Source organism: Leucopleurus acutus (genome assembly GCF_964270905.1).
Source record: "Leucopleurus acutus genome assembly, chromosome: 11".
In the NCBI taxonomy this organism is placed as follows: domain Eukaryota; kingdom Metazoa; phylum Chordata; class Mammalia; order Artiodactyla; family Delphinidae; genus Leucopleurus; species Leucopleurus acutus.
In genome coordinates, this window is record NC_139152.1 from 76966597 (window position 1) to 76987456 (window position 20860).

General features: G+C 41.5%; 1 protein-coding gene across 1 annotated transcript in view; it reads right to left on the bottom strand.

Moving 5' to 3' along the window:
* Positions 1 to 14040, bottom strand: part of UBE2N (ubiquitin conjugating enzyme E2 N) — a 34380-nt gene extending 20340 nt beyond the window's left edge. Inside the window, exon 1 of the mRNA XM_082851189.1 lies at positions 13888 to 14040. Within this exon, the coding sequence (XP_082707315.1) occupies positions 13888 to 13917 (30 nt within the window). The 5' untranslated portion in view covers positions 13918 to 14040. The remainder of the gene's footprint in view (positions 1 to 13887) is intronic.
* Positions 14041 to 20860: the final 6820 nt, after the last annotated feature.

Genomic DNA, 20860 nt, shown 5'->3' on the forward strand with positions numbered 1-20860 from the left:
GCAGGGGACACCGGTTCGAGCCCTGGTCTGGGAAGATCCCACATGCCGCGGAGCAACTGGGCCCGTGAGCCACAACTGCTGAGCCTGCACGTCTGGAGCCTGTGCTCTGCAACAAGAGAGGGCCGTGCACCACGATGAAGAGTGGCCCCAGCTCGCTGCAACTAGAGAAAGCCCTCGCACAGAAACGAAGACCCAACACAGCCAAAAATAAATAAATAAATTTATTTAAAAATAAATATTTAAAGTCCAGCAATTCTGCACACAGCTTGGTAATACTTTGAGGCAACAATTTCACATATTTGGGCATCAAATGAATCTAAAGAAAAAGGTAAGCTGCACAAATCAAGATTAAGGAAAGTGATCTTCCTGCCAGAGGATATAAATAACCTTTCTCAGTCTTTCTCACTTCCATTACAAAGCTTTTCAGTAGATGTAAGAACAATAAGACTCTTGATACTGAGCAAAATGGGCAATATTTCTGTAGTTCGCAATCACATTTTTCTGTTTTCCAACAGAAGTTATGTGATTAACTCTGTGATATAAATAAGAGAGACTAACTAGTATGATAATGTAAACATCTACAATTTTATAATTATAAGATGAATCTTTGGACTTGGACTGCAACATTTGGGGCTTTAAAAAATACAATCTTCTTTTTTTTTAATGAATGTTAGTGTGTTTCTATACTACCCCTCTCCTCCTGCTCCAGCCATACACTGGCTTTCATTTTACTAAAGTCAAATATTTGAATTCAATCATTCTACTACACATGCCAGCTAATGGCAAAATGAAGTAGCTGATATGTACCAAGCAGAAAAAATTATCTTGAGTATTTGTTTTAGTCTGCCATAAACAATAGAGGGACCTGTCAACAATCAGTACAAGGAACACAGTAGATATTCAGTGTACTCACTAATACTCGTAATGTTTAAAATGTTAACATACAGGGCTTCCCTGGTGGCGCAGTGGTTGAGAGTCCGCCTGCCAATGCAGGGGACACGGGTTCGTGCCCCGGTCCAGGAAGATCCCACATACGGCGGAGCGGCTAGGCCCATGAGCCACGGCTGTTGAGCCTGCGCGTCGGAGCCTGTGCTCCACAACGGGAGAGGCCACAACAGTGAGAGGCCTGCGTACCGCAAAAAAATAAAAATAAATAAAAATAAATTTAAAAATTAACATACATTGGCCATAATTTATTACATAAATACATAACCCCAATTGGCTTAATGATTCAACCAAAGAAATAAAGTAGCAGGACTTCCCTGGTGGCGCAGTGGTCAAGAATCCGCCTGCCAATGCAGGGGATATGGGTTCGAGCCCTGGTCCGGGAAGATCCCACATGCCGTGGAGCAACTAAGCCCGTGCGCCACAACTACTGAGGCTGCGCTCTAGAGCCCTCGAGCCACAAATACTGAGCCCATGTGTCACAACCACTGAAGCCCACGCACCTAGAGCCCATGCTCCACAACAAGAGAAGCCACTGCAATGAGAAGCCCGCACACTGCAACGAAGAGTAGCCCCCGCTCGCCACAACTAGAGAAAGCCTACGCGCAGCAACGAAGACCCAACGCAGCCAAAATAAATAAATTAAATTAATTTATAAAAAAAGAAAAAAATAAAGTAGCACTTTGCAGTAAAGAAGTGTATGTGTGCACTCTTAAAATATTAAAATTGCTGTAACTTGTGCACTCTTAAAATATTAAAATTGCTATAACTTGATTACTCATAAGAGGCAACATATGCAAGATCTACTTTCTTTTTTCATTATAGTGGACCTAAATATCTGCATTTTTACATCCACACCTGAGGGGCTTAGGGAGTGAAAGCCTGCTGAGTAGGACTGGGTTCTTGGCTATCAGAGTCCCATTGCATACTAATACAGTAAAATCTGCTAGTGCAATCCCTACAACAAATGGAGATGACATTGGTCTTCTCCAACTCCTATGTTTATGGCCCTGTTACAACTAACCCACTATTATCAATTAAGCAGTAGAAAACAAAAGACTAGTGTGTATGTATGAGAACCATGAGGGCAAGGGTATACAGGCTTTTTAAAAAAGTATACATGGCGCTCAAAACCCTGACCCAAGGAGTGTCAAATATTTTATTTTTCTGATGGCTACAAAGAGCAAATTAAAATATCTTTTCACCAGTTTTTAAAAAAGAATGAAATCTTGCCATTTGTGACAATGTGGATGAACCCAAAAGACATAATGCTAAGTGAGATATGCCAGACACAAAGACAAATAGGCATGTCACTTATGTGCAGAACCTTAAAAAAAAAAAGTCAAACTCAAAATAACAGATTAGAAAGGTGGTTACCAGAGTCTGGAAGGTGGAGGGAAAGGGAAGATATTGATCAAAGGATACAAACTTTCAGTTAGAAGATGAAAGACCTAATGTATAGCATGCTGACCATAGTTAATAGTAATGTATTATATACTTGAAATTTGCTAAGAGATCTCTCTGACCACCAGAACAAAAACAACAAAGGTAAGTAAGTAAGGAAAGTGACAGATAATGTTAGTTTGTGGTAATCATTTCACAATGTATACATATATCAAAACATCACCTTGTACACCTTAAATACACACAATTTTTATTTGTCAAAAATTAAAAAAAGTTTTTTTCACTATGATGACTCAATTAACAATACGTCCAACATTTGTTTCCTAGAGTGCCTTTACAGGATTTCAGAAAATAAAGCAAATGACTTAAATTTTATCCCTGATTTTCTTTTCACGCAGAAAATAGTATTTCTAGTTTCTGTACCACAATATACTTCATACTAGGAATATAAGCAAGATGACTACAGTCAAGATTGTCTCAGAAGGAGAAAAAAAACCCAATCCCAACCAACACAGAGTGCTGGGTAGTCACATTTCATACAAAGGATGTTCCCTTGCCAACATGGCATAATTCAAAAGTTGGAAAATACATCATTTTAACTGGTAAACACCATCAGTATCAGACGTTGTATAGGAGAGGGGAGACAGGGAAGGAGATGGCAATGAATTAAGATGAAAAGACCAGGTTGTGAAAAAGCCTTGCATGCCAAGTTAAGGAATCTGAACTCTAGCCTGAACACAGTAGAGAGTAACATGATCACATTGGGTGTTTTTAGAATAATGTGGCAATGTGGAAAATGAAGAGAGAGAGAGAAACAGCACGTGTGTGTGTGTGTGTGCGTGCGTGCGTGCTTGTGTGTGTGGGAGTGAGTGAAGACAGAAAGATTTGTTCTCCGATTACTGCAAAAACATGCAGGAGAGGGTAAGAGCCTGAGAGGATGGGAGACAGGAATGGGTTAGGAAAAGGACAGGCATTTCTAAGGTTCAGTCGGCTTATGACTGAATGTCTAAGAGAGAAGAGCGGGGAGGAGAGAAGAGGAAACAGAAGTAAATTGTAGGCAACTGGGTAATGTTAATGTAATTAATAAAGAAAAGAAACACCAAAGGTACTAATGCAAGGGAGGGGGAGACAGCAAAATGAATACATTCCACTGTAAAATAAAGTTGATTTTAAAATGTGTGCAAGACATCTAAGTGGAGATAGAAAGTAGGCACTTGGAGAGACCTGAGACTCACCATTAGATTTTGGAATCACTGATCAATGCTGACTGCAGCCAAGAAAATGAATAAATGTGTTCAGGAGAATATATAATGAGAAAAGGTCCAAGGTCTGAACCCCAAGAGAACATGAACATTTAAAGGCTTTAAAACTATCATAGCAGATAGGATACAGGCCTTCATATTAGCTATACTGGAAAGCTATTCAAAATTTTCAGAATATTGCTACTACTCAGCATTTGTCCTGGGTTGTTTTTTTTGTTTGTTTGTTTGTTTTTTGAGAATTGCTTAAAGTCCAATTTAAAAGCCAAAAAGGAAAGTCAGTTCCAGGATTAAATGATCATGGCTTTGTCTCAATGAGAACTTTTTAAAAAGGAACTAGAAATAATGGAGGCCCAGGAAAAGTGAGTTGGCCAAGGTCACAAAGTTTCTTAATACTTAAGACAAAAATAAAAGTCCGTGCTGTTCCTACCCATTATTCACCAGAATTGGCTCAAGTTTTTCATTCCCCAGCAATCAAAACCAATCTTTTTTTTTTTTTTTTGGCCGTGCTGTGCAGCTTGCAAGATCTTAATTCCCTGACCAATGATTGAACCCAGGCCCGGTGGTGAAAGTGCCCGCTGGACTGCCAAAGGATTCCCCAAATCCAATCTTTAACGATAAAAATTTACTGGCTGCTGACAATTTAAAAAATAATAACAACGGCTCACAAGGCTAAAGGATACTTCTTAAACGTTAGAAAGCAATGCAGGTTGCAAATGTGATTAGTTTTATGGGAACCAATACAGATTTTTACCTGCTAAAACTTCTGCTTTGCTTCATTCAGCATTGTAATTTCTTAAAAGTATTTACTTAGAAAAATTTCAACTAAAAAAATTTAAAAAGGAATGAAGTACTGATACATACTACAATATGGGTGAACTTTGAAAACATGCTAAGTGAAAGAAGTCTGACACCAAAAGCTGTATTGTATGATTCCATTTATATGAAATGTCCAGAAGAGGTGAATCCATAGAGAAAGTAGCTGCACGGGTGCCAGGGGTTGAAGGAGTAGGGACAGAGAGGGACTGCTAAAGGGTAGAGGGTTTCTTCTTCGGATGATGAAAAAGTTCTGGAATTAGAAAGCGGTGATAGTTGCACAACTTCGTGAATGTTAAAACCACTGAATTGTACATTTGAAAAGGTGAATTTTATATGTGATTTTTATCTCAAAAATATGAAGCATTTTGGTTTTCCTTTCATATTCAGTAAGATTTTAGCATTTTTTCTATGAAGTGGAGACTGGAATAGCAAAAGAAAGTGAAGGGGAAATCATCTGTATTACTGGATTATTTTTAGTTTGTAACAGTTTGTATACTGACTTTTTAGTAATGACTACATGAATTACACTTCTAAAGGAAAAAAAACTCTTTCAAATTAAAGACTGCATTTGAAGTGTCTGTGGTCCAAGCGAAGAAGTGCTGACTCATGTTACAGTTTTAGCACTGCTCAAATATCTTCCTAGAGTTTGATATGTCTAACCTGGAATGACATTCTTCTCCCCCGACCCCGTTTTTCTACTTATCTTTCAAAATTCAGCTCAAATGTCACCCCCCTAAAAACTTCTTTCCCTAAACCAAACTTGGAGGGTTTCCCCATCCAGAATGTCACATCTTCGGTGTTCCCACTGATGCTTTTGTTTTCTATATGAGAAACTACTGGCTTTATGTATGATTTTAGTTCTACCACATTCTACCCAACTTCGCATTGAAGCCAAGCATATACTAGGCCATTGTTTCTGCAAGGTGCACACTAAAATCATCTGGAGATCTTAAGACAAAACAACAAAAAAAATTCTGGGGCTGGCAACTGTTAAATTTATAAACACCCAGGTAATTCTGATGCACTACCATAAACTGCTCAGATTACAGACCAATATTCACAGAAAATATCTTCTACTTCCTACCACTCAAGACATCAGCAGCCCACCCAATTAAACTAAGGGAAGATTCTGATAATAAATAGGCAAGGTTTGGCCAAGTGTTTACTGACCTCTAATCACAGTCAGTGGCAGGAACCTGAACGGAGATTGCAGCACTTTTAGTTTAACCCTTATCTGAACCACAACAATAAAGACAGGGTAGACAGAGTACTTCATTCAGGGGGAAAAAAAAAATTTACTTAATGGGAATAGCTCTTTTACAGCTAAAGGTAAGAAACTTCAAGCTTTATAGCTGTAAATCACTGTGCCTCCAACTGTGAAAAGAAATGACTTTTTTAAAAAAGCCAAAGCAAGAACTGCAGTGCAAACGTAGGGGGAATTTTACTGGAAAGCACTTTTCCTTATTCTCTCTAAATACAAGTGAGGAAATTAAGTAGGTACAAATACCCTCCACTTAGTGGAAAACACAAAATTCAAATTAATATATAAACAAGTGTAAGATAATTCTATCTTTAGGCTTACTGAATGAAAAACGTCTTGTTTAAAACTCACATTAGAGTGGTTATGGTCTGATGCAGTGATACCTCAAATGTATTTTCCACCTGCTCTTTAGTTCCTTCTCACTGGAACCCCGAACTTCCCCAAATCCAGGGACCCAGGAGAGCAGGAGAGGAATATGCCACCCCAGAGAGGCAGTCCATCTTAAGGTAAACTATATTACTAAACAGCACTCACGCAAAAGCCTGTAATTAAACTACAATAAGACACTATCCACCACACATAATGGATCTCTGGTATATATAATGCATTTATGCTTTCTTTCTCTCCCTCTCTCCCTCTCTCCCTCTTTCTCTCTCCCTCTCCCTCTCCTTCCAGCTTTCATATCTACTATTCCCTGTGTCCACTCTCCCCACTGCTCTTCAAGTTTAAAAACACTCCTCAACAGATATTGACACATTTTCTCAGACTATGGTAAATCCCAGATATTCCTTCTTTTATAACACACCTCACTGTAATTTCTTGTTTCACAGCTCTATTTTTCACCAGACAGCGATGCCTCTCTTTTTTTACTGGCTTAGTGAATACATACTGTGCATTCAATAAATGTCCATTTAATTGAACTGAAACATGTTTTATGAATGGATAATAAAAAGGCAGACAAATCGCAATGTTATGGAAGATTGAAATTTGGCCTTGGGCTCTTACTAGCTTACTAAAGCCACTTTTGCCCCTGCTCCATAGTAAGGGGGTAAAGGGGATGGTAATCCCAATGGTCCTTAAAGGTCACTAAAAACACAGTGACTTTACAGCAATAACATTTTCCTTAGTATAAACTATAAAGAAATCTTAGAAAGCTCTAAAGAAATAAAAAGCACCCATAGTCTCAAGACACAAAGATAACATTTGTTAGATTTCTTTCTAGTATTTTCTCCACTACGGTGCCTTCAGTCACTGGATTGTAGACTTTAAAAATAAAAACTGATTTGCCCAAAACAGACCAAACCTCTGACAGTGACATATTGTGATGGTACTGAAAACTAAAGGAGTTTGAAAATATGAAGAGGAAATAGACAATTAAAAAAAAAAAAAGCAGGGCTTCCCTGGTGGCGCAGTGGTTGAGAGTCCGCCTGCCGATGCAGGGGACACGGGTTCGTGCCCCGGTCTGGGAAGATCCCACATGCCACGGAGCGGCTGGGCCCATGAGCCATGGCCGCTGAGCCTGCGCGTCCGGAGCCTGTGCTCCGCAACGGGAGAGGCCACAACAGTGAGAGGCCTGTGTACCGCAAAAAAAAAAAAAAAAAGAAAAAGAAAAAGAAAAATATGTCAACATTAGATTCTGAAACCAATGCCTAGAAGTACTTCAAATTATAGCCTAATCCTAATTATTCAGAAACATCTGAGTTACAGGTCAACTCAGAACTATAAAAATTTCTATGCCTAAGTATCCCTAGGGGATTTTAGAATAGCTACATCCAGGATTTTAACAAACATACAATGCCCTGAATGGTGTGGTGTAGCTCTTGGAAAAATGGATAATAAAGAATGCTTTCTGTTGATTCTCTGAGGGCTCTTAACCAGTTACCTACCCATTTCTTCCGATCACACATGGTTTCTGTCACCAGAGATGCCAGGGCCACAGATCTCACTCTCAGACTATGGTGATCCCACATCCTATTTAATCTACAAATTGAAGATGACTACTTAGTATTTAAAATAAAAAAACTTGGGAAGCATTTTTAAAAGTTGCTAAGATTTTAGCTGAAGTTAACTGATTCCCTATTATTCATCTCCTAATTTATATATCCATGCTGATGTCCTTCATACATTACATTTCTTTCATATAGGAAAAAAAGAATTCTTATTTCTTGATGTAACATTGCTACATATATTATGCCTTTCAGATCTATTTCATTTTTAGAAAGTAAAATTATATAATATAGTAATTAGGTACCCACATTAGAACTGTGATGACTACAACCATAATGTCTAAAGCTCCTGCTGCATGCCATCCTCATTTCCTTGGTTCTGCTATTTATTTCTACAGTGCTTATGCATCAATGTTCATGATAGCACATTCAAATGTATGTTCAGAATCCATACTACTTGAATCTGAGGTGCGTAAGTTATTTTCTTCTTAAATCCATTTACACATAGGTAAACCAAAACACTAGATACAGCATAGGGAAAAAAGCAAAGATACTGACTTGCAGGCCAGGAATCTCAGTCATCCAATTTCTTTGGCCTACAGTCTCCTCATCAGAGAAGGAAAAGGATAGTGTTCTCTACTGTATATGGCTGTAAGTCATCACAAGTGTGGGAAAAAACTCAATTACTACAAAGCAAATGCATAATATTTCTGATATCATTATTTAGCATGCTGGATACTCAGGAAGTACTTAATAATTTGACAACTCTCAATTTCTATTGTGTGAGAGCTGATCAATCTGGACTGAAGAAAGTGCTTGACAAAGAAAAGCTTAAAAAACAACACTTGATTTTTAACCTACTTTCAGTTATGCCTACATTCCATAATCAAAACATTAGGTAGTATATTAAATAATATCCATATAGCCTGAAAGTTTAATCACTACCAAAAGTAGTTCAGGGATTCTTAACCTGGAATCCGTGGAGATCGAGGGGATTCACGAATAAGCTTGTCAAGAATCTGAATCCCCAGAAGTCATATGCAAAAAGTATGGTTTATGGTACTAGGAAGAAGGTCAGAAAACTCCTAAATTGGGACAACAACCAAAAGAGCTAAAAACTACACTGTTTCTACTCAAGTGTTTTTTTTTTTTTTTTTTGCGGTACGCGGGCCTCTCACTGTTGTGGCCTCTCCCGTTGCGGAGCACAGGCTCCGGACGCACAGGCTCAGCGGCCATGGCTCACGGGCCCAGCCACTCCGCGGCATGTGGGATCTTCCCGGACCGGGGCACGAACCCACGTCCCCTGCATCGGCAGGCAGACTCTCAACCACTGCGCCACCAGGGAAGTCCTCTACTCAAGTTTTTACTATATGAGTTTATCTGCTTCCTAAGAATGTTTTAATTACGATTTATAACAAGTCCATCTTCATCATGGTAAGTTTTCATGCCTTTTTTTTTTTTAAATGGGAAAAAACATTATGAGCCAAAGATTCTCAGGGCTTAAAAAAAGGGTCAGTTCTCTGAATCGTTTTTCTTACTAAAAACTACCTTATATACTAAAATACATATCAAATGAGTGGCTTTTAAATGGTGATAAGAGGGACTTCCCTGGTGGCGCAGTGGTTAGGAATCCTCCTGCCAACGCAGGGAACACGGGCTCGAGCCCTGGTCCAGGAAGATCCCACACGCCGCGGAGCAATTAAGCCCATGCACCACAACTACTGAAGCCCGCACACCTATAGCCCGTGCTCTGCAACAAGAGAAGCCACCACAATGAGAAGCCTGCGCACCGCAACAGAGTAGCCCCCGCTCGCCACAACTAGAGAGAGCCTGCGTGCAGCAACAAAGACCCAACGCAGCCAAAGATAAATAAATAAAATAAATTTATTATCAACTATAATTTTAAAAATCTGTATTTTTTAAAATAAAAATTATTAAAGTAAAAAACAGAACTCAAGACTCAGTCAGCTCATAACAGGTTTTTAAGAGTTTGAAACTAAACCTCACCAAAGAGAAAATAAATTGTAGGGAAGACTGGTGAAATTCTAATTTCAGAAGGTTGGTTTGCTAGGTTTTAATCAAATAAGTCAACTGCTTGAGTAAGTTAACTGTTTCCTAAGCCTATATTTTATTGACTTCATGATTAATTTTGAGAAGAAAATTAAAGGAATGTCATTCTGTCAGTGTAACACGTAAAGCTGAAATAAATTTGTTTTTGACCAAGCCACAACTACAGATTTCATTTATTTGTTCGCAAAATACTCCGGTTCTTTATGACAGATAGATTAAGGAGGATCTCTTATTTTAGGTGGCTTTCAACTTATGTGACTTTAAGCTTTAATTGCTCTGTCACTTTTAGAGACTAAAAGAGGTTTTGCCCAGGAAAAGAGAGAGAAAAAAAAATCCTATAATTGTAGCTAAACACGTAACTGCCAAGATTCAGTGTAACTCATACATGTGCAAAATATCACTATATATAAGACCATTCATTACAGCACTGTTTGTATAGCAAAATATGGGGAACAATCTAATAGTTATCAATATGCAATTAGTTAAATTAAGGCCTAACCACAAGGTTCCACAAAACAGCTCTTTAGAAAACTAGTCACCTCGAAGACATAGGTGGGGGCAAGGGGAGGAATCAGGTACAGCATTTACTTGGGGAGGAGGGGAATAGGCCTAACATATATGCACTAAGTCTCTCTGGTCTTTTGGGAAGAATATACAATAAAAGTTGTGGCTGTCTGGGGAGGGAAACTGGAATGCTGAAGGACAGATGAGTCTTAATTTTCCTCTATGTACCCTTTAGAACCTTTCAAAGGTGTTCTATGTATTTCCCAGTCAACAAAATAAAAGATTGATTTGTTTTGTTTTTAATGAATTTATGGGTAGAATTAGAAACTTTTAGCTCAGGCACAGATTCAGATAGAATCTACTGAGCAGTAACAATGTCAAATTATATAGAATAACTCTCCTGAAACTTTCTTTCAAAGAGACTGAAGCTCATTCATTCATTCAATCAGTATTTCAGAGCCGAGACATTAGATTTGCAGGTTATGTGTTCTAGGCATTTCAACAATGCCCAAGTCATCCAAGAATTCCTGCTTTCATGGAGCTTTAGTGGGAGTAGAGATAAACAGTAAATAATATAACTTTGAGTAATGATATGTGCTATACAGAAGAGACGAAATAGGGGCTAAAGAGCAACCATGGGGGAGGAGGGAGGACTGTGTTTTAGGACAGTTAAGGTAATCCTCTCTGAGAATATGACATGTGAGCCAAGAACTGAACATTATGACAAAGCAAGCAACGCAATAAACAGGAGGAAAGCCCTGTGAATGGAACACGCGTAGCCTCTTATTGTTCAGGGTACAGCAGAGCAACAGTGTGGCTGCAATGGAGTGACCCAAGGGGATCAGTGTGGGAGATGATCTCAGAGGTAGGCAGATCCCAGATGGATGGAGGGCCTTGTAGCTAGGAGGGAAAAAAAGTCAAGATTTTAAGTGTGCTGCAGAACCTCTGTGGAGTTCTGAGCAGGGAAGTAACAAGATCTATGTTTTTAAAAGTAACACTAGCTGCTGTTTAAAAGGAGATCAATACAGTAGGCCAGGTAACAAATGATGGAACTGAACAGTGGTTTCAGAGAGATAGGGAAATGTGTCTGATTCAGGATATAATTTGAAAAATAGAGCCCACAGAATTTGCTACTGGATTAGAAATGGGAATCTGAGTGGGACAGCAACTGGGTGAATAGTAATTCAAAAAATCATCTTTATGTGTATGGTTACAGTTGTTAAGGTACTTTGACATATATCACGTCATTTCATAATAACAAGGGGCAGGGGAAGGTCACACTGGGTCAAGATCCAAGTTCTGCCTCCTGCCAGTTTTAAGACCCTAGGAAAGTCCTTTGAATGGGTTTCTAGCCTATATAATGTATTGTCTACTTCACAAGACTTCTGCAAGTACCAAGTGGTTGAAGAATTTTGCAAATGTAAATAATGCCCATTTTGAGGTAGAAAGCATCACACTGTCCAATGAGAGATGGTACATTCCCATCATTCAGGACAGTAGTGCTACCCCATTATATTCCACTGCCACCATTATATTCCACACAGAACCTTGTATTGTAGTTGACATAGAAGAGACAAGCTTCTTTTTTTAAATTCTGATATAAAAAATAAACATTTTCACAGATTATGAAAAAGCCTACATAATATAAGCATGGGCACTAGAAAGAAAATAGTATAATCTTTTAATCCTTCCTAGGGATTGGAGAAAACAGTTCTTTTTGCTATAAATGGCATTAAAGTAAAACCACCGAACTCTTACAAGATAATACCCAAACCAAGGGATCTTTCATTAGAGATGTTATCAACAAGACTTTAAATTAAGAGTATATATGACTTATCACTGTCTTGTTTTAAATAGCAAAATGCAAAAGCCTGGTGTAAACTAAATTATTGTATGCCAAATGAATTGAATTATGAGGACTTCAACTTATTGCTTCAAGTCATATCTATAAGTTTATATACAAGGTCCCACAGAATTTATTTTTCCATCTAAGACTTTCATATTATTGCAGAATATCTCCAGCATTAAGCAAAAATGAAAAAAATACGTAAAGTCTTTCATTCATTATGTATTTTGGAGAATTATCTTGAATGTCAATGTGTACTAGGTACTTAGTCGATAACCTGAATAACAGTAAATAAAAATCCAAGGATATCTGATGTACACAGCTCTATCTTCCACCCCTCATTTTCAAGTGGGGCCTCAATAAACATTACCACTGGGGCCATGTGATTGTATTACAACCACATTGTTAAGTACCCTCCAACACACAGCCATTAAACTGCCTTGGACGGAGTCGAAGACAAATCTTTAACACAACAAATGAAGATTTTGTTTTACACAACACTATGAAGGTTCACATCATTACACTCCAGCGCACAATGACAATCTGTTCTACTTCTCTACTTGCTACTTTACAAAACACGTCTTATTTCTCTAAATTAAGCACCTTTAGGTCAGAGACACCCCCATCTCAGATATATTTCATTGCAATCGCACTACACAATACACCATCCTTCAATCACTTAGCATGCATTTCCCCCAAACTTAAAGGACAAACTAGATTAAATACACGTTCAGAGTTACAGCAAACAAAATGATGCTGCAATTTAGACACTTTAACTCGCATACTGAGCAACACAGAGGTTCAACTAATTTCCTTCACTAAAATTGACAAAAAAAAACCTAAAGGTTTTGTCTTCGTGGACTGCAAGAAACATTTCACGTCTGAGGACTTGATATTTATGTAAAGAGTTTACAAAACCAAGATGAATTTTTCATGGTTCCATTGATACTTGTCAAAGAACATATTCATGAAGAGCTAAAAAACGGTATTGATAATTTAAAGCGCACAAAATCAAGAGGCAAAAGGTTTCACAAGGTCCCCCGTACCTGTACTGCACCCCCTCCCCCAATCCCCGCTCGGTCTCGTGTTAGAACTATTTCCTCTAAACAGAAACAGTCCTAAAAGAGTTTGCCAACTAGAGTAAACTCACTTCGCGAAGATAACGAGCGGAAACGCATTTAAAGAGGAGATCACGGAAGCGAGAGGGGCGGGGCGCGGAGCCCCCACGTCCCCCGAACCCCGGCAGCCAGGGGCGAGCATGTGCCGGCGGCTGCAGGATGCGCGGCCCTCCCGGAGCCGCCTCCCGTGACACAGGGCCCCGCCCGGCCTCACCCTCCCGGTTCATTCATTCTGAACCTGCGGCTGCCGCACCCCCGCGCTCCCGCCCGGGCCGAGACACGGAACCGAGGCCGAGGGACCATGTCGGGCCACAACCCCCGCCTGGAGTCCGGGCCCCGCCGCGATTCCCGCGCGCCCGCGGCCTCCGCTCGGGGGTGGTCTTAGAGACCGCGGAGGCCCGCTCCCAAGACCAGAGCCCCGCAAGCCCGCGGCCCCACCCTCCGCCAGGGCGCGGGCCAGGCCTTCCCCGCTCGCGGGCCGACCGCCTGGGAGCCCCCGATCCCCGCTGCCGGGCTGCCCCACTGCGGCCGGAAGTCTCCCCGGCGCCCCCTCCCCAGCGCCCGACTTCCCTCGCCGCCGCGGCCAGACCCTCTCCGCGCTGCCTCGGGCCTCCCAGCGCGGGCCGCGGGCCGGAGGAAGCGAGGGACCGCTCCGCCCAGTCCGTCGAGAGGGCAAGAGCAGAGCGGGTAGCCGGAAGCGGGCCCGGGCGGTTACCTTGATAATCCTGCGGGGCAGCCCGGCCATCTTGTCAGATCCCGAGTTCGGCCTCTGGTCTCGTCTCCGGCTCCGCTCGCCTCACGCACGAGTGGAAGTCCCGGGCTCCACTTCCGGGGAACGTTGCCGCGCCCGCCGCTGCCGCGCCGAGGCCCCCCGGGAAATGTAGTCCCTGCTCGGGCGCGGGCGGACTTCCCTCGGACCTGGCCCCCTCCCCCGCGCTCCCCGCCCCAGCCGCGGCCTGGGGGTGGCGGAAGTGACGCGCCGCGGCGGGGCAGGGATTTGGGAGAGGCAGTGTGGAGCGGCGTGGAGCCCCACAGAGCCCCGTCGCTAGTGTCCGGTCCTGCTGCGCGCTGGTGGGACTGAGTGGTCTGCGACCAGCAGGCCTCTTATCCGCGGCCACGCCCGCGCCAATGGGCGACGTAACAGAGGCCTGGCCGTAGAGGTAGCCCATTCATTCATTCGTTCGTTAGTTCATTCAACGCTACTGCAAGGTGCGCGGTCGGGGCTGGCGCTGGCCGAACGACTGAGGTCAAGTTGATCCGCGAGCTCCTTCCTCACAAGTAGGGGAAGACCGAAAGTCAGTAGCAAAGCTCCCAACTGTGGGTCTCGAAAGTTATCCAGGAAAAGCCTAGCCAGAATTTTGATGTTTAAATTTCGCATAAATCGGGTGTCTTTGACACACCCCTTAGACCAGGAAAAGCTAAAAGGGTTTGGAGAGAGTTGGGGGGCGGGGAAGAAGAATGGCCTCTGAACGCCTGGCCCTAGTCGTTGACTCGCGGATTGGAGAGCTGGAGGAATGACCCAGGAGAGGATTAGAGATCCCAGCGTAATCCCTAAAAGAGGGATTACCTTTAGAGTGCGGGGCCCTAAAGGAGGATTAGAGTGAGGGTGCCCGGAAATGGGATTGTTGGGGAAGGCATTTCCTAACATCCTGATGATTGATTGCTTGCTCTGTAATGGGCTTTTTGCGAGAATTATTTTACTTTATCGTCATAGCAATCTTAAAGTGCTTCCTCCACTTTACAAATGAGGCTCGGAGACATTCACTCTTTCCAAGGTTATGAGGGAAATGGAGCTGTTTTGTTCCCACGCAGGTCTGCCAAAACGTGGACCCCTTAACTCCTTAGCCACGGTGTTTCCTAGCACAGTAGCACAGACAGTAGATGGTGAATAAAGATGTGCCAGATGCTATGTTAGTGGATGAGAATACAAAGAGGCTGACCCTAGGGAATTCCCTGGCGGTCAAGTGGTTAGGTCTCGGGGCTTTCATTGCTGCGGCCAGGTCCAATCGCTGGTCGGGGTATTAAGATCCCGCAATCCGCGCCAGGTGGCCAAAACTCAAAACAAAAAAGAGGCTGACCCTGCCTTCCAGGAACTTAGAGTCCATCAGAGAGAGACTAGTGAACAATAATTACAATCCAGTGTGTTAAGGGCCGTAATAGAGATTCCTCCAAGGTGCTATTTGAGCACAAGAGAGGCATTAATTGCTTGAGAAGTCAGAGAAGGCTTCTCAAATGAGAAGTGGCATCCTAAAGGATGAGTAAGAATCTAACTGACCTGGTTGGGGGAGCATGCCAGGCCTAGAAAAAAGACTGTGAAATGGCATTGAGCTATAAGAAAAAAAAAAAAAGTGCATTAAAGAAATGGAGAATATGAATGCAAGAAACCTAGTAAGAGTAATAAGAGAAAACATTATCATTAGCACGATGCTAAATAATTACATGGATTATCTCATTTAATGATAAAGTATATAAGGTAGGCTTTCTTATTACTGTTGCTTTTTAGATGAGAAACCAAGACTCAGAGGCAATAATGAGAACTTCAAATAACCAGAAGTCTGAAATGAGTGGTTCTTCTGTATTTAGAAGAATTTGGGAAAGTAAATGACATTGGAGAAAGATAATTCCAGAATATTTTAGAGAGGGTCTGGAACCCGCCCTGATAGAAAGAAAGGCAGAGGTAATATGGGGTTAGAAGGGTACTAGTCCAGTTAGCTCTTGCATAACAATTCAGCTCAAATTTAGTGCTTAAAAGAACAATAATCATTTGTTTAGCTCTTGAATCTGCAATTTAGGCAGGGCTTGGCAGGAAAGACACATCTCTGCTCCATGCTGTGTCAGCCTGGGCAGCTTGACTGGGACCAGAACCACTTCTAGGATGGCTCACATAGCAGGCAAGTTGGTACAGACTGTTAGTTCCTCTCTGAGTGGGCCTCTCCCTGGAGCTACTTGGGCTTCCTCACTGCATGGTGGCTGGGTTCCAAGAACGAGTGTTCTAGCAGGCAAAAGTGGAAGCTGTCACCTTTTTCGACCCAACCTTGGAAGTCACGTAGCATCACTCCCACCATAATCTATTGGTTGACTCATCACAAAAGCCCACCCAGTTTGAAAAGTAGGGGACATGGACCCCCTCTCTTGAAAGAAAGGTCCAAGATTCTGGAAACTAGCTGGGTATGTGTGATACAAGATACAGTTGTGACCAACTTCGAAAAACACCAACTGCCACAGGTATATTTATCACAGTATGCTTACAAGCCACCATGCTTACAGTCACCTGCAATGCTGGTTAAAATAAGCATTCCTGGAGCCCTTCCCAGAGATTCTAATATTCTAGTTTATTGCTGAGGCCTGGGACTCTGCATGTAAACATCACGGGTAATTTTGATAGATCCTAAAATTTGAGAACAAAAGATTTTGAATAAACAACAAAAATTGTTGCCATGTGCCTTCTTTTGGCTATTCTCTATTGGAATAGATAGTGAGTATCCTGCAGATTAAGAGTGAGGGCCCCGAAGCCCTGCCTGGATTTGAAAACTTAGAATTTGCTTAACTTGTCTGACCTTCGTTTTTTTCACCTATAAAATGTACTTCATGTTCTTGTTGTGAAGTTTCAATATATATTAAGTACTTAGAGGGGTATTATTTTTGTAATCTTGATAAGAACCAGGTATAGTTTTCTTTAGGAAACCAGATTTTTAAAATTTGACAGTATAACCTTGTTTGGCAGAGATTCATTTGATGGCATGAAATTCTCTTAGATAAATACATAATTTTTAATGTCCTTTCCCATTCTTTTTTTTTTTTTAACATCTTTATTGGGGTATAATTGCTTTACAATGGTGTGTTAGTTTCTGCTTTATAACAAAGTGAATCAGTTATACATATACATATGTTCCCATATGTCTTCCCTCTTGCGTCTCCCTCCCTCCCACCCTCCCTATCCCACCCCTCCAGGCTGTCACAAAGCACCGAGCCAATATCCCTGTGCCATGCAGCTGCTTCCCACTAGCTATCTACCTTACTACGTTTGTTAGTGTGTATATGTCCATGACTCTTTCTCGCCCTGTCACAGCTCACCCTTCCCCCTCCCCATAACCTCAAGTCCGTTCTCTAGAAGGTCTGCGTCTTTATTCCTGCCTTACCCCTAGGTTCTTCATGACATTTTTTTCCCTTAAATTCCATATATATGTGTTGGCATACGGTATTTGTCTTTTTCTTCCTGACTTACTTCACTCTGTATGACAGACTCTAGGTCTATCCACCTCATTACAAATAGCTCAATTTCGTTTCTTTTTATGGCTGAGTAATATTCCATTGTATATATGTGCCACATCTTCTTTATCCATTCATCCGATGATGGGCACTTAGGTTGTTTCCATCTCCGGGCTATTGTAAATAGAGCTGCAATGAACATTTTGGTACATGACTCTTTTTGAATTTTGGTTTTCTCAGGGTATATGCCCAGTAGTGGGATTGCTGGGTCATATGGTAGTTCTATTTGTAGTTTTTTAAGGAACCTCCATAATGTTCTCCATAGTGGCTGAACCAATTCACATTCCCACCAGCAGTGCAAGAGTGTTCCCTTTTCTCCACACCCTCTCCAGCATTTATTGTTTCTAGATTTTTTGATGATGGCCATTCTGACTGGTGTGAGATGATATCTCATTGTAGTTTTGATTTGCATTTCTCTAATGATTAATGATGTTGAGTATTCTTTCATGTGTTTGTTGGCAGTCTGTATATCTTCTTTGGAGAAATGTCTATTTAGGTCTTCTGCCCATTTTTGGATTGGGTTGTTTGTTTTTTTGTTATTGAGCTGCATGAGCTGCTTGTAAATTTTGGAGATTAATCCTTTGTCAGTTGCTTCATTTGCAAATATTTTCTCCCATTCTGAGGGTTGTCTTTTGGTCTTGTTTATGGTTTCCTTTGCTGTGCAAAAGCTTTGAAGTTTCATTAGGTCCCATTTGTTTATTTTTGTTTTTATTTCCATTACTCTAGGAGGTGGGTCAGAAAGGATCTTGCTGTGATTTATGTCATAGAGTGTTCTGCCTATGTTTTCCTCTAAGAGTTTGATAGTTTCTGGCCTTACATTTAGGTCTTTAATCCATTTTGAGCTTATTTTTGTGTATGGTGTTAGGGAGTGATCTAATCTCATACTTTTACATGTACCTGTCCAGTTTTCCCACGTCCTTTCCCATTCTTTTCCCCCTTGAGAACAACTCACACTATACGCATCTGGAAAATAAAATCCGAACTTCTGATTCATGTAAGTCCTATAGAACAGGATATATTCTAGAAGGACATGTTGCCACATGGCTGAGATGCAGGGTTTATTCTCAGGTTAGAAAGCTGGTTAAGAATCCTACTTACTATACCCATAAAATATGGTTAAAATAAAGATATCCACAAAACTAATTCCTTCAAGGCAGGGATGTTAGACAGCTGAATAATAGAGGTAAAACAGACTTTTTACTTTATACTCTTGTACCTTTTGGATGTTGAGCTATATGAATGTGTTACCTATTCAAAACATAAAATAATCCAATTCACTAATTTCAAAAGTCTAATCTAAAAGGTGTTCAATGCTCTTTACATGCTGATCAAGAATGATATCATACAACTAAAGGGGAAAAAAAAGAAAAAATAATTTAAAAAAAGAAAAAGAATTATATCATACACTCAAAATTCAAAAGATTCTGGTCCATGGTATGGAATAAATAAGAGTGACCAAATAGCTTCACTAAACTGAACAGTGCTAGGCAGAACTCTTAGCTAGTTAATCTTCTTTTTTTTTTTTTTTTTTTTTTTGCGGTACGCGGGCCTCTCACTGTTGTGGCCTCTCCCGTTGCGGAGCACAGGCTCTGGACGCGCAGGCTCAGCGGCCATGGCTCACGGGCCCAGCCGCTCCGCGGCATATGGGATCTTCTCAGACCGGGGCACGAACCCATGTCCCCTGCATCAGCAGGCAGACTCTCAACCACTGCGCCACCAGGGAAGTCCCCTGGCTAATCTTTTTTTGGCTCTTCATCAGGCCTCATTCTTGGCCATGATTTTTTTTCCAGGCTCTGCTTCTTTCAGGACTCAAACTCCAAGTGCCTTTGCATTATAATATAAGAAAGAGGGCCCAAGAACACTGTGTTGAAGAAATTAGAGGAATCCTGATCTATGCAAATCTTACTCCCCAGAATAATATTTAGTGCCTCCTGTTCCTTCCCCACCCCCTACCCACAAATATTTCAGTTTCACTACTTTGGCCCTATAATAGCAGACGTATAAGTACTGTTTACCCTGCAGGTAGTGTCTTAAGACTTTTATACCTGAGCTCCTCAGAGCCATGGATCTCTTCCATCTTGGGCACCCCTGGATCCCTGGGGGCTAGCTCAAGGCCTACAACATGAGAGCTCTCAAAAAGTACTGGTCAAGGGAATGAATGCATGAGTGCCGGATGAAGATAAACACCTGTTGGAGAATGGTTGCCTTAAATTCATGATCCATAAGTGAAACACAGGATGTTTATGTTCATCCCTAAACTTTTCAACTTGACTTCCTGGAAGACAACAGAGCTTTTTTCACAAACTCTCTCATACTTTGCAGAGACAAAATAGAATAGTTTGGAAAATGATAGATCAGTCACCTTTAATAGAGGTCCTGTTTCCATTATGAGCAATAGTCTTCATGGAGATGTATTTGTTTGCAATACCCATATTGTTTCTTGCAGCATAGGAAAACTTTCGTGGGCTATCAAGCAGAAGTATCTGTGAGAAGAGGGTTCCTGAACACTGACTCGAAGTGGGTGGGGAGGATGAAAAGGCTGCACACTGATTTTTAAAAAGAAAAAAAAAACTGAAAAACACCTGCTGCCTCATATTCATGACTTCGACATAAATAGCTGAGTACTTACAAATGGTTAACCAACACAATGCCAGCCCATGAGAAGGATCTGAGCGGGGTCATCCAGGGTCATAGGAGCACTATCTCAAAGTGGAAGGACTCTGGAAAGAAGACACCCAAGAGAACTGGAGTAATAAGGCTGACCTGTGTTTAGCGCTTCATGCTGTACAAAGCATTTTTGAATGTTATCTCATCCACAGAGAGCTTTAAGTGCATGCACCACTGGAGGCATTCTGCAAAACCCATCACTGATTCTGTGATGTTTCTATAAAGGTAGAGGAAGGGGGGTATTCCTCTCTTTGTGCCAGTTCCCAGTGGAAACAGGATTCCAGAGGATGGTGACTCAAGGCTTGGCCAGAAGCCTGGATGGAACAGGAACTCTGAAAGCAAGGCTCTTTCCCATGCCTCTGTGTGTCACCCTTTCAGGTTCCCAAGAGAACTGTTTACATTCCATGTCCTTGGGCTCCAGTTGCTCTGTGACTCCACCTGTGAAGTGCTTACTCAGCCTATCCAGCCTAAACTGTTCCCCCACTTCTTCCCGCCTGTTGTCCCCGCCCAAGCTTCTTGTCAGTACACTCCCATCACGTTTCTTCCTCCCCACCATCACCAATCTCTCTCCAGTCCTACTGATTTCTCATATGCTTCTCACTTGTGTCTCTTGCTTTCTGCAGAAAACTGCCCACCTGCTTCCAATGTGATTAGAAATGTTTTGAAAACTTTGTTTTGCTTCTGAGTACAATGATTTGGGATCTGATATACTCTGAAGCAGAGGTTTTCAAACTTTGGAGTGCTAACCACCT